The sequence below is a fragment of the Globicephala melas genome, chromosome X (genome assembly GCF_963455315.2).
Source record: "Globicephala melas chromosome X, mGloMel1.2, whole genome shotgun sequence".
NCBI classification, from domain to species: Eukaryota; Metazoa; Chordata; class Mammalia; order Artiodactyla; family Delphinidae; genus Globicephala; species Globicephala melas.
The window spans coordinates 1,351,351-1,363,951 of NC_083335.1; the positions used below are offsets into that span (position 1 = coordinate 1,351,351).

The 12,601-nt window shown below is 58.1% G+C and overlaps 1 protein-coding gene across 2 annotated transcripts in view; it reads left to right on the forward strand.

Moving 5' to 3' along the window:
• The window catches only part of G6PD (glucose-6-phosphate dehydrogenase), a 13,067-nt gene extending 604 nt beyond the window's left edge, over positions 1 to 12,463 (forward strand). The window contains exons 1-13 of one of the 2 annotated variants that reach the window (XM_060292951.2): positions 41 to 189; positions 756 to 883; positions 8,083 to 8,120; positions 8,201 to 8,309; positions 8,832 to 9,049; positions 9,856 to 10,014; positions 10,102 to 10,227; positions 10,480 to 10,573; positions 10,852 to 11,038; positions 11,126 to 11,361; positions 11,450 to 11,526; positions 11,609 to 11,701; positions 11,802 to 12,463. In XM_060292951.2, coding sequence (XP_060148934.1) covers positions 108 to 189; positions 756 to 883; positions 8,083 to 8,120; positions 8,201 to 8,309; positions 8,832 to 9,049; positions 9,856 to 10,014; positions 10,102 to 10,227; positions 10,480 to 10,573; positions 10,852 to 11,038; positions 11,126 to 11,361; positions 11,450 to 11,526; positions 11,609 to 11,701; positions 11,802 to 11,892 — 1,638 coding nt within the window. In that variant the 5' untranslated portion in view covers positions 41 to 107 and the 3' untranslated portion in view covers positions 11,893 to 12,463. Of the gene's footprint in view, positions 1 to 40; positions 190 to 755; positions 884 to 8,082; positions 8,121 to 8,200; positions 8,310 to 8,831; positions 9,050 to 9,855; positions 10,015 to 10,101; positions 10,228 to 10,479; positions 10,574 to 10,851; positions 11,039 to 11,125; positions 11,362 to 11,449; positions 11,527 to 11,608; positions 11,702 to 11,801 lie in introns of those variants that run through there. The other variant, XM_060292950.2, reaches the window with a different exon arrangement.
• Positions 12,464 to 12,601: the final 138 nt, after the last annotated feature.

Genomic DNA, 12,601 nt, shown 5'->3' on the forward strand with positions numbered 1-12,601 from the left:
CCCCTTGGCCCTCCCCGCCCCTCGAGGGAGGGGCCTGCAGAGGCCCCACCCGCGCGTCTCGCCTGAGGCTGGTCAGCTCAGACCAGGTGCCCGCCCCCGCCGGTTAAATGGGCCGGCGGGGAGTAGCCCCCGGAAACTGCCGGGAACTCCGGGGCTGCGAGCGCGACTGGTGGCAGCGTCGAAGCACAGGTAACTGAGTGGGCGGTCGCGGCGCTGCGAGGCACTTTGATTTCCCATACTTGGGAACGGGGCAAAATCGAGAGAGTCTTAGCCGATCTTACAGTCCCCTACATCCCCGCCCCCCCGCCACACTGGACACGGGGCTTGCCGGTGTCTCGCAGCGTGGCAGGAGGAGGGCTGGAGCTACACTCCATCAGCTGCACAATCTAGCATGCTCCAGCTCATTGTGGAGTTTCCGCCTGAACCCCGGGTGAGATAGTCTTAAGCAGGTCGTACAATGCTACAGCAGGGTTTTATTCAGTCCCCCAGAGCGGAGGCCCTAGAAGGAATTCATTAATGCTTTGGGTAATTTGGTAACATACACCATGAAAGAAGGTTGCCCAGAGAGTATGGCCAGAGCCCAGGGCCAGCAGTTTCTAACCTCCCAAACGTCCTGCTCCCCAGCCATTCACAGTGAGTGGTTTCAATAATCAGGCACCAGCTGGGTGAGAGCCCAAAGGACCCCTCCAGAAAGGGGCCAGCTTCTCAATGCTCTTCTGTTCTCCTGCCTTGTTAACCAGTTTTTCTTCTACCAGAGAGCATCATGGCAGGGCAGGTGGCTCTGAGCCGGACCCAGGTGTGCGGGATCCTGCGGGAAGAGCTGTACCAGGGCGATGCCTTCCATCAGGCTGATACGCATATCTTTATCATCATGGGTGCATCGGTGAGTCTCCCCCAGGCCCCACATCGTAGAATCAGCAGACTTAGAGCGTGACGTTGCTTCAGTTCCCTTCCCTTTAGGTACCTGGGCTTTCCCAACTGATTGTCGTCGGGTCCCTCGGGCTCTGCTCGGTTGGGCTCTCGCTGTTGCCCTTGCTCATGTGCCACTCCTGCCACCACCCAGTATACACACACCGCGAGGCATTTCTGAAGTCCGTGTGCAGCCATTGACTGTAGACCTATGTCCTGGAGCTGGGAGGTCCTTAGAGACTGTCTGGTTGGACTTCCTCCTCCACAGGGAAAACTGATATGCAAACAGGGGAAGCGATTCATTCTGGGAGTATGTTTTCCAAACCTGTTTCTGACTTGACAGATGTCACACAGTTAGATCCAGAGGTAGGATTCGAGGCTGGGTCTCTGCCTTATCTCTCTACTGTCAAGTTCCCTGAGGAAAAACACTCAACCTTTCTTGAAATACCATCTCTTTGCCCCAGCTTCCAAGGCCTGCTGAGGAACTGAGACCAGCCCCATTGTCTAGCCAGTGGAACTGCCACTTTTCTCTGATCAGAAAGGCCAAAGAGTAGAAGCAAAGTCAGAAGTAAAGCACGCTGACCATACGTGATGAGGGTGGGGGAACAGGAGAGGGAGGGTGGGTCCTCAGAGAGCCATGACCCCTGACGGAAGCACTCTCCCCACGTGCCGTGTGGAAACAAGATCTACCCAGTGGTAAGACATGAGCAGGGGCTGGGGAGCTGTCAAGGTTTCGTCTCAAAGTGAAAGTGGTCTTTTTTCTCTTTTCACTTTTCACCGTGGACTTGACCAAGAATCTGCTACCCATGATATGAGCATCTTTGCTGGTAACTTATTATATAAACCTCAAGCGAGAGTTCTACCCAAACTAGTCAGCTCTTGACGGAGCAGACATTGTCTCTCTGTGACTTCCACACCACTGTCCCCTCAGCTCTGGAGGAACTCAGTTCTTCGTTCATGTGTCGTAACACGCCACCGTGCTTTGCAGAGCCTGCCTCCTGCCAGTTTTGTGATTCTCTTCAGAACTTGGAAAAGCGAGCCAGAATGCAGGGCTCTGCCAGTGGGAGGGAAGGAAGGTCACCCCAAACACTGTCCCCTGACCCCCTGTCACCCAGGACTGGGGGGTGCCCAGGAGGAGCACACGGAGCAGACCTGGCCCCCACCCTGGCCCCGGCCTCATCCCCTTAGAGGAGCCAGAAACCTTAACACCTGGGACCTTGTCTAAGAAATAGGTTGGGGGAGAAAGTAACTCAGGATTATTTTTCCTCCTTCCCCCCGTCCCCCCCCCCCGCCCCGTCCCCATACCGGCCTGTCACAGGATGCTCCAACAGAGGGTCCCAGGCCTCAGTAAAAGGCATATGACCACAGGCCCTCAACACTTAGATACCTCATTGAGAGCATCCAAGTTTGCTCTGTGGCCTGGGGCAGGTGTCTTTCCTTCTCTGAACCTCATTGTCTCCACTTAATAACTGAGGTCTTTTGAAACAAGTGTGGAGGGCCCTGGGGCTCTGCTGAGCTGATTCTGTGACTCCACTGCCTTCATGTGGGATGGGCTTGGGCTTAGGCAACTTTGTTTCTTTGCCAACAGTAGGGTTCCCCTTTGCTCTCCTCTGCTGTGGGAGCAATAACCAGAGGCTTCTAGAGCAGAAGTGGGAAGTGCCGCTCCAGCAGGGTGGAGTGGGGGAGGAGGAGGGTCGTTGAGGAAGAGCCCTTGTGTATTTCTCCCTCCTCCTGTTCCGGGTGCGGGGGGGTGTCCCTGCAAGGGCAGCACCTAGAAGAGCTCCCACCTAGCCCAGCTGGGAGGCTTCCTCCCTCCTCCCTCCCCCCTCCCCCCTCCCCCCTCCCTCCCCCTCCTCGTGGGAACTGTGCTGGGGGCCGGAACCCAAGGTGAGTGCATGTGACAGCAGACACTGCCAGGCCTTCATGTTCCCAGGGCCATGGAACAGAGCCTTCCTCTCAGAAGGACGAGCGGACGCAGAGCCCCTGGAGCAGGCTGGGCTGCGGGGCCGTCCTCTGCCCCCTCTCCTCCCTGGGCCACTTACCCAACCGTCACCCGCATGCCCAGCTTCCTTCCTGGGCGTGTCCTGAGGCTGGCTTGTGGTCTTACCGATGGGCTTTTAGCCACTCTCTTCTCCCTGCTCTGAGACCACTATCTCCCTTCTCAGGACTCCCACCCTCAGCTGGGAAGGGAGTGGAGGTACTTACTGTCCCAGTCCAGAGAGCTCTGGAATGAAAGAGCTCAGTTTCTCCTCATAGACCAGCATTGGGAGAGGAACCTGGGGCCTGGCAGATCACGTGTCCTCTCCCAGGCCGGAGCCGCTTTCCCCCCACAGTGGATGGAGAGAGCAATCGGGGCGAGAGAAAGAGAACAGGACTGGGAGCCCCCTCGGGCAAGATTGGCTCACTGCATGGTCCTCAGCACGTCCCTCGCGTCTCTGGGCCTCGGTTTCCCCACCTGGACCACGAGGGCCGTGGGCTCAACCGGTGCTCAGGTCCCATCCCAGTGATGGGCCTGTGCACGGCATGATCTGGCAGCCTCAGCCCTCCCTCTCCTCAGGGTGTTTCTGGGCTGCCTCTCCTCTTAGGGCGATAAGATTCTTGCTGTGTCATGATGACTCTGGCACTCCCCCAAAGGCCTGATGATTCATGAGCCCCAGGGAGTAGGAGTGAGGCCCTTTTGTTGGTTTTGCAGCCCAGCCTGCCTCAGCAGCCCCAGGGTCTCACCCCAGTGGCTGGGATCCAGCTGGGCCCCAGCAGAGCTGCGCTCCACCCCAGGACCTGGGCGATCCTTGACCCGGGTGGCCCTAGTGGGACAGGGATAGCCCACCCCTTCCTGGCCTCCAGCTGGCAGCCGGCCTCTGCATTCTCTGCCGCGCCCCTCCACCCTAAAAGCCTCCGAGACCGAGACCGAGGGTTTATAAAACTGGAGACTGAGGTCAGACCTGGGCGGTGACAGGCAGGTGGCGGCCCACGGCCCTTTGCTGACAGCTGGAAATTTGAATCAGGTACTGCTTCTCCTGCTACATCACCATGTGTCCCCAGGCACGTCCCTCCCTGCTGTGGTCCTCGGGAGCCCCATCGTCGCCCCCACCATGTGCAGCATGCTCTCTTCCCACAGCGGTCCTGGCAGAGGAGCCCAGCCCAGGCTGGTGGGGAGGGTGGGCCTCCCCGGGCCCCTGCCCCCCACTGTCCTGGGTCCTACCTCGTCTTCCCGTCGGGTGAGTCGGAGCCCAACAGGCCACTGGTTGCAGGGCTGAGCTGAACAAGGCGAGCAGGTTCTATCGCTAGTTAATCCCAAAGGGACCAGCGAGAGCAGTGGGGTGTGGGGCGCCGTGAGTCAGGCAGGACGGCCCGGCGGGCAGCCTGCTGGAATTTGATCGGAAGCAAACATTCCACTTGGCCAGGAAGGCGGGAGGTGGCTGTGGGCCGTGGTGCTGGTCGTTTCTCCCGGCCAGTCCCCGACAAGCCCGGGAGGAGACGGGGCCCACCGAGCCCCGGGGACCAGAGTGGAGTCTCCCACCGGCCCGGTCCCAGTGATGGAGAAGCAGGAAGCAGGCGCCGATGGGCCCTGGGAGGAGGGGGCCGCAGCTGGGGGCTACTGGGCTCGGGGGCAGCTCGAGGCCCCGGCTGGGGGTCGGAGCCGGACCTTGATGCACTGCTGTCTCCCATGGAAGATGGCAGGCACGTGGGGGATCAGTTCTGAGCAGTTGGCAAGACATGGGCAGGGGCAGCAGCATGGGGAACGCTGGCTTGGGAACCGCCCACTTCGGGCAGTCGGGGTCCCAGTGGAGCCTGGAGGTGGTGACCTGGGGTGGAACAGACACCTGGGCTTGTCTGCATGCAGAGGTCGGCTCAGCCCGGGAGTTGGAGGCTGAAGCCAAGGACAGGAGGAACGCGAACATTTGAGTCTCATAAGTGGTCCGCCCCGACCTCCACCACCACCCAGGAGCCCCCCAAGTGCCTTCCTAACTGCCTGTCTAGGGGGCAGGGATTTTAATCAGGTTGGAATTGCTTCGCTTCTGGTCACGCGGCTTCCGTTCTGCAGTGGTTCATAGAACCCGTCCAGTGGTTATGTGGCTCCTAAGGTCATTTTGCCGCGAAGATTTGGGTCCTTATCTCTGGAGGTGGTTTTCCTGCCCAGGGTGAGTCCAGCGCCTCCGCCCAGCGGCCCTCCCTGATTACAGGGCGGGCGCATGAAAGGGTGGCCTGCTGTGCCCCGCAGGCTTCCTCTGCCCCCCACCCCACCCCCCCAGCCATGCCCTCGCTGGAAGCCTCTTCCACCTGAGTGGAGAATTCCTTTGTCAGGTCACCAAATTAACGCATGTTGCCGTGGCCACGGCGACTGAACTGGAGTGGAGAGAAGGGACTTTTCAGTGACATTTTAGTGAGTCTTCTGTCACTTTCGTGGGATGACCATATTGTTGCCCACAGTTACTGTGTGTTCATACCCTTGCTCTTACTTTGGAAAGTTTCACGCGCACACAAGTCAACAGCTAAGCGCTCAGGCTACCCGGGCCCCACCCTCTGCTCGGTTATTATTCTTTTCAGTCTTTTTATTTTTAGGTAAAACTTGTACACGTTGAAAGGCACCCATTTTCACTGTAAAGGTGCACACACCTTTATTAGCAAAGAGGATGTTCCCACCTCCCCAGGAAGGCCTTGGGCGGTGGTCCACCTCCTGCTCTGGAACACCGCGGCTGCCACTTCCATCACCGTGCAATCATTTTGCCTTTTCTAAAGCTTCACTTAAATGAGCTCAGGGTATTTAGTCTTGTGTCTGGGGCTGGGGCTTAGCATTATGATTTTGAGATTCACATGTGCTGGGTGGGTCACTGGCTCATCCCTTTTTTGTTTGTTTTTGTTTTGGCCTCCTGCACAGCTTGCAGGATCTTAGTTCCCCGACCAGGGATCGAACCCAGGCCCCCTGAAGTGGAAGCAGGAGCCCTAACCCTAACCACTGGCCCGCCAGGGAACCCCTCGGCTCACCCCTTGATGCTGCCTGTCCATCCCCTGTTGATGGATTTGAGCCTTTGGGTGGATTCATCTTCTTTTTTTTTCTTTTTTTCTATTCACCTTCTTAGTAGTGTATTATGGTGAACAGGAGTTTCTAATTTTGCTGAAACCTTCATTTATCCGTCTTTCTGATTACTGCTTTCTGTGTCCTAAGAAATCTGTTTCTACTCCCATCTGTTGATTTTTTAAAATCTATCAGCCTTGCTAAAATCTCATTAATTGTAATAATTTGCCTGTAGCTTGCTTTGAGGTGGTTTTCTTTTAACGGACAGACTGTCAGCTACAAAGAGGGCCAGCGTGGCTCTTCATTTCCCATCCTCACGTCTTGTCTGCTCTCCACCTGCCGCTGTCAGGGCTTCTGGTGGGGCATTGAATAAACAGCCAATGGCAGGCGCTCTTTTCTTGCTCCTGGCTGTTTAAAGGGGATTATGTCAACATTTCCCCACAATATATGATGTTTGTGAGAGTTTTTATAGGTGCTGTTTATCAAGATAAGGAAGTTCCCGTTTATTCCTAGTTTGGTAAGAGGTCCTATTGTGATAGATGTTGATGTCTGGAACACTTTATCTACATCTGGTGAGTTTAGCAAGGTTGCTAGATTGAAAAATCAAAAGGAGTAGACAGATTTCTTACAGCTTTTTTTCCTTTAATCTGTTAATGTGGTGAATTTCAGTGATTTTTTTTTTTTTTTTTTTTTTTTTTTTTGCTTTTCAGCATCAAACCAACCTTTCGTTTGCAGGATGACCCCAACTTGATTCTGACATATTCCATTTTTGACGTTGCATGATTGGGTTTGCTGGTATCTTCTGCAGAAATTTTGCATCTGTATCTGCGTACATGGGCGAGATGGGCTTGGGGCCTCCTGTGTGCATTTCTCAGAGGTTCCAGCTGCAGGGTTCTGGGGCCCCATCACATGGCTCAGCAGGTGCTTCCCAGGCAGGCTTTGCCTCAGACTGGTGTTCTCTCTTCCTGGGAGACCCGCTGGCAGAGCTTTCTGTGCCAGGATCAGGGCCAGGCTTGTCTCGTTGGGAAGGCTGTGGCTGCAATCCTGTCTCCTTTATAACCATTGCCTGCTCAGGTCCCTTGCTCCGTTTTGGTATATTGGATTTTTCTAGAAATGTGTCCATTTCATGTAAGTTGTCAGACATGCAGTAAGGTTGTTCATAAACCTCTCTTCTGTCTTTCCCATCGGTAGTTTTGTCCCACTGCACTCCTAATTCTTGGTGCCTGTTTAAAAAGCAGTCTTGGGACTTCCCTGGTGGCGCAGTGTTTAAGAATCCACCTGCCAGTGCAGGGGACACGGTTTGAGCCCTGGTCCGGGAAGATCCCACATGCCTCAGAGCAACTAAGCCCTTGCGCCACAGCTACTGAGCCCGTGAGCCACAACTACTGAAGCCTGTGCTCCACAACAAGAGAAGCCACCACAATGAGAAGCCCACGCACAGCAACCAAGAGTAGCCCCCACTCGCTGCAACTAGAGAAAGCCCACGCACAGCAACGAAGACCCAACGCAGCCAATAATTAATTAATTAATTATTTTAAAAAACCAGTCTTGCCAGAAGGCTGTCTGTTTCGATTAGTCTTTTTCAAGCACCAACTTTCGGCTTTTTGATCTTTTCTTTAGGTTTGTTTTCCATTTTATTCATTTTTATTTTTCATTGTTCTCTGCCTTGTAATTTGTTTGGGTTTAAAATTCTGCTGTCCTTTTTCTAACTTCTTCAATTGAATTCTGAGCTCAGCAGCTTCCAGCCGTTCTTTTTTGCTAACCTAAGCATTTAAGGTCATGTCTCATTTGATGTGTGCTACTTCCATTGCCATTCGGTTCCAGGGAATTTAGGGTTTTCTTTAGCCCATGAGCTGTTTAGAAGCGGGCATCTTGTGTTGGCTTTGGTTCTGCCTGCTCGACCAGAGACTGGGGTCTGTGGATCGTGGAACCAGCGGGTTGGTGGTTGCCTCCTGGCCAGCACGAGGTCTCTTTGCCTCGAAGTGCCCCCGGCAGTGTGCGAGCACTGTCGGGTCAGGGTCAAGGGCTAGGCTGGGCTCTAGTTCAAGCTGCTCAGGCTGTACACAGGGGCAGGACAAGGATACCCGGGTGTCCTGGGGGGAGATGATCTAGGGCATGTCCTCAGCTCCTAACCATGCCTGTTTTCTCTGCCACAGGGTGACCTGGCCAAGAAGAAGATCTACCCCACCATCTGGTAAGCTTGTTCCCCCACTGCTCACTGCCCCCCACTGTCCTCTTGCCCTCGCCCTCGCCACAGCTGTGCTCTGCCCTCAGGTGGCTGTTCCGGGATGGCCTTTTGCCCGAAGACACCTACATCGTGGGCTATGCCCGCTCCCGCCTCACAGTGGCTGACATCCGCAAGCAGAGCGAGCCCTTCTTCAAAGTGAGTGGCTTCTGGGGTCTCCATACGTGCCACACCCGCCTCCCATCGCAGATGCCCTTCCTCCCTCCCCCCAGGCCCAGCCTTTCGCCCCTGTGCCGGGGCCACTTCCTCCCTAGCGATCCTCAGCCTGGCACTCCTCCCCACCTGCTCCCACTGCTTCCTTGATGCCAGCCTGAGACCCCTGTTTCCCAGCCCCCTCGGACTTGGGCTCACCAGTTCCTCCCCACTGTACCCTGTGGCCCCTCCACCATGGAAATGCTGCAAGCCTGACTTTTCTCAACATACCATACTTTGGTGGAATGACTTTGGAGAGAGATCTGTCTCCCAGGTCAAAGTTTCCTGAACTCTGGCTTCCGTCTTAGGTCACGCGGCCCCCGCCCCCATGGGTGTGCAAAGCCGACGAGATGGGAGTGAGCCCAGTGCAGGGCTAGGATGGCTGACTTCTCAGGAAGCCCACCCTGCCTATGGGATCAGGGAGGGAGGGAGGGGCCGGTCCGACATCCTTGTGTCCGTATTTTCTAGGCTGCCCCGGAGGAGAAGCCCAAACTGGAGGAGTTCTTTGCCCGCAACTCCTACGTGGCTGGCCAGTACAACGATGCAGCCTCCTATGAGCGCCTCAACAGCCACATGAACGCTCTCCACCAGGGGCCACAGGCCAACCGCCTCTTCTACCTGGCCCTGCCCCCCACTGTCTATGAGGCTGTCACCAAGAACATCCACGAAACCTGCATGAGCCAGACGTAAGACTGCTGTTTCACCCTCCCTTCCTGCCTCCTGGGCCGACCGATCTAGGGAGTCTGAAAAAGATAGATGTCCCGTGTTTGTTCTTGCCATGAATTACCTCTCCAAAGAAGGCAATAGGAGTAAGAGTAGTTCTCTAACAGCCTTTACTGAAAATGCTACCACCCGTGTTTACCTTCCAAATCCCCCGTATGAAATCCCGTTGTCCCTGGCAGCAGTCCCGCCTAGCACCACAAGGTGGCAGTGTTGCTCCACGAAACTCTTGCTGCCGGTCGCTTACTCTAGCTTTCGGCGTTTCTCAGGGTCCCTTCGACCACCACCAGAGGGCGGCGTTGGTCCACGGGAACTCTGCTGCCTGTGCCGCAGCAGCTCAGCGCTCTGTCGTTTTTCCAAAGCCACGGCCATGTCGGTTTCACTTTGTCTCACATTAACTCTCCGTGAGGAATAAGGGATCTTTCTCCACATTAAAACCCATGGAGGTGGCTCTGCTTTTGGCATCCCCTCCCCGTTTTCTCACTAGGTCGGGGCCCAGGAGGGAGCAGAGCCAGCCAGTGGCGCTCCTTCCAGCCACCAGCCAGTCAGCTTTGAGCGTGGCGCTGAGGGCTGGGAAGGAGAGGAGGTGTTCTCCGTGCCGAGGCCGGGGGAGGGCCGGCCCGGCAGAGCTTTGCTGGCTCATCTCACTGCGGAGCGGCGGCAGGGAGGCTCTGCCCTCACTCCCTGGGGAAGGGGCTTTGGAGGGGGATGAGGGGCTCAGCCCTGGTCCCCAGGGAGGGTGTGGGAGTGACGCAGCTCTGGCCTCCCGCAGAGGCTGGAATCGCATCATCGTGGAGAAGCCCTTCGGGAGGGACCTAGAGAGCTCCAACCGGCTGTCCAACCACATCGCCTCCCTGTTCCGCGAGGACCAGATCTACCGCATCGACCACTACCTGGGCAAGGAGATGGTCCAGAACCTTATGGTGCTGAGGTGCGACCGGGGCCAGGACTGGGCGCTGGGGGGCCCTGCTGCTGCCCCCTCGGACGCCCACCAGCCTTCACCCTGCCCCTCCTGCAGGTTTGCCAACAGGATCTTCGGCCCCATCTGGAACCGGGACAACATCGCCTGCGTCATTCTCACCTTCAAAGAGCCCTTTGGCACTGAGGGTCGTGGGGGCTACTTCGATGAATTTGGGATCATCCGGTGAGAGCCTGGTTCCCCTTCCTGGGAGATCGGGGGGGCGGGCATCCCGCCACCCTGCAGGGTCGCCTCTTCCTGTTTTGGCAGCAGGAGTGTCTGAGCAGTCAGGAATGGTCACGGTCTTCTTCCTTTGCCTTAAGGGGACCTGGCAGACACGGGGGATCAGGAAACAAGCCCAGTTTAAGGCCCTGAGCCCCCAGAACCTGGCCAACAAGGAGAGGCCTTAGCTCACTGTCCGTTCCTTCCTCCCACCAGGGATGTGATGCAGAACCACCTCCTGCAGATGCTGTGTCTGGTGGCCATGGAGAAGCCCGCCTCCACCCACTCAGATGACGTCCGCGATGAGAAGGTGGGTGGAGCTGTGCCCTCCCAGGCCCCTCCCCCTTCTGCAGCAACCAGCCCTGAGCCCGAGGTGTCTTGTCCCAGAACTGACCTTCTAGGCCTCAGCTTCTCCTTCAGAAACAGTGAGGGTGAGCTGAGGTGGCCCCAGAGGGCCCTTGCATGACAGAGCCTCCTGACTATCTGGGCCACTCACCCGTCCAGGAAGGCCACCCCTCGGAGTCACATGGTTCCTGGCACCTGCTGTCCTTGTTACCCAAGGGGCCCCTCTCCCTGGCTCTTCTCCAGGTCAAGGTGTTGAAATGTATCTCAGAGGTGCAGGCGAGCAACGTGGTCCTGGGCCAGTATGTGGGGAACCCCAACGGAGAGGGAGAGGCCACAAAAGGGTACCTGGATGACCCCACAGTGCCCCGGGGGTCCACCACAGCCACCTTTGCGGCCGTCGTCCTCTACGTGGAGAACGAGCGGTGGGATGGTAGGTGATGCCGCTGGGCCCGCGGTGGTGGGACCTGGCCCCCTCATCCACCCGAACGGCCCCCCAAGGCTGGCCTTGTCCCCCCAGGGGTGCCCTTCATCCTGCGCTGTGGCAAAGCGCTGAACGAGCGCAAGGCCGAGGTGCGCCTGCAGTTCTGCGACGTGGCCGGGGACATCTTCCGACAGCAGTGCAAGCGCAACGAGCTGGTGATCCGCGTGCAGCCCAATGAGGCCGTGTACACCAAGATGATGACCAAGAAGCCTGGCATGTTCTTCAACCCCGAGGAGTCGGAGCTGGACCTGACCTACGGCAACAGATACAAGGTGGGTGCCCACCTGTGGGGAGGGGGTGGCGTCCAGGGCTCCAAGGGGCGCGCGCTTCGGTGACTCCCTCCCGCCTGTCCGCTGGCAGAACGTGAAGCTCCCCGACGCCTACGAGCGCCTCATCCTGGACGTCTTCTGTGGGAGCCAGATGCACTTCGTGCGCAGGTGAGGGGTGGCCCCTCCCCCCTTCCCCACCTCCTTCCCTCTGGGCCGCCACCCACCCCATCGCCGCCCCCTGTCCCCTCAGTGACGAGCTGCGGGAGGCCTGGCGGATCTTCACTCCTCTGCTGCACCAGATCGAACTCGAGAAGGCCCAGCCCATCCCCTACGTCTACGGCAGGTGCGGGGGCCGGGCAGGGGGAGGTGATGGGGGTGATGGGGGAGGGGGACTCTGGGGCTCAGGGTTTCCTCACCTCTCCCCCCACCTGTCCCCCTCCCAGCCGTGGCCCTGTGGAAGCGGACGAGCTGATGAAGAGAGTGGGCTTCCAGTACGAGGGCACCTACAAGTGGGTGAACCCGCACAAGCTCTGACCCTGTGCCGGGCCCACCCCCGCCTCGCCTCTCCGTGCTCCCCCGCCGCCACCACCCCCTCCCCGCCCCCGCCTGACCCACCTCGGGAGGACCCGCCTCTGGAGGACTCGGGACCACAGCCCTTAGCCTCACATTCCCGCCCGGGCTCGGGCCACGCCACCCGCCCCTGGGCCCAGTCTCATTCCTCTGCCACCCAGCACTGTGACCATCCCCACCCGAGCCAGCCTCTGTCCCCCAGACTGAGCCCTCCTGGAGGAAGGAGAAGGAGGGCTGCAGTTGTGGGCAGCAGGGGGGCAAGGTCCTCGGAGCGCAGGGGAAGGGGGCAGGCGCGGCCCAGTCTCAGCGCCACTTGACATTCCTGGTTCCCCACTGGAAGGGACCTCTGTGCTGGAAGGGCCCAGCAGCGCACCTGTGTCGGGCCTCCCGAGTGGCCTTCTGCCCCCCACAGCTCCCGCGGCCACCCTAACTCAGCACTCCACGGCCGCCCCATCTCACCCCGCCCTCAGGTGGTGCCCTCGCCACCAGAAAAGCAGAAGCGGCAGGTGGGATGCCCCGGCTCAGTCCCCTGCCATTAAATCCGCAGACAGGCCTGCCTGTCCCCTGGTTGTTTCTTTCCTGCCACCTGCGACCATGGGCCCCAGCCCTCGCCTCTCCCTGCCACCCACTTCCCTCCACCGCTGGCTTGGGCGGGTACGTGGGTATCCTTCAG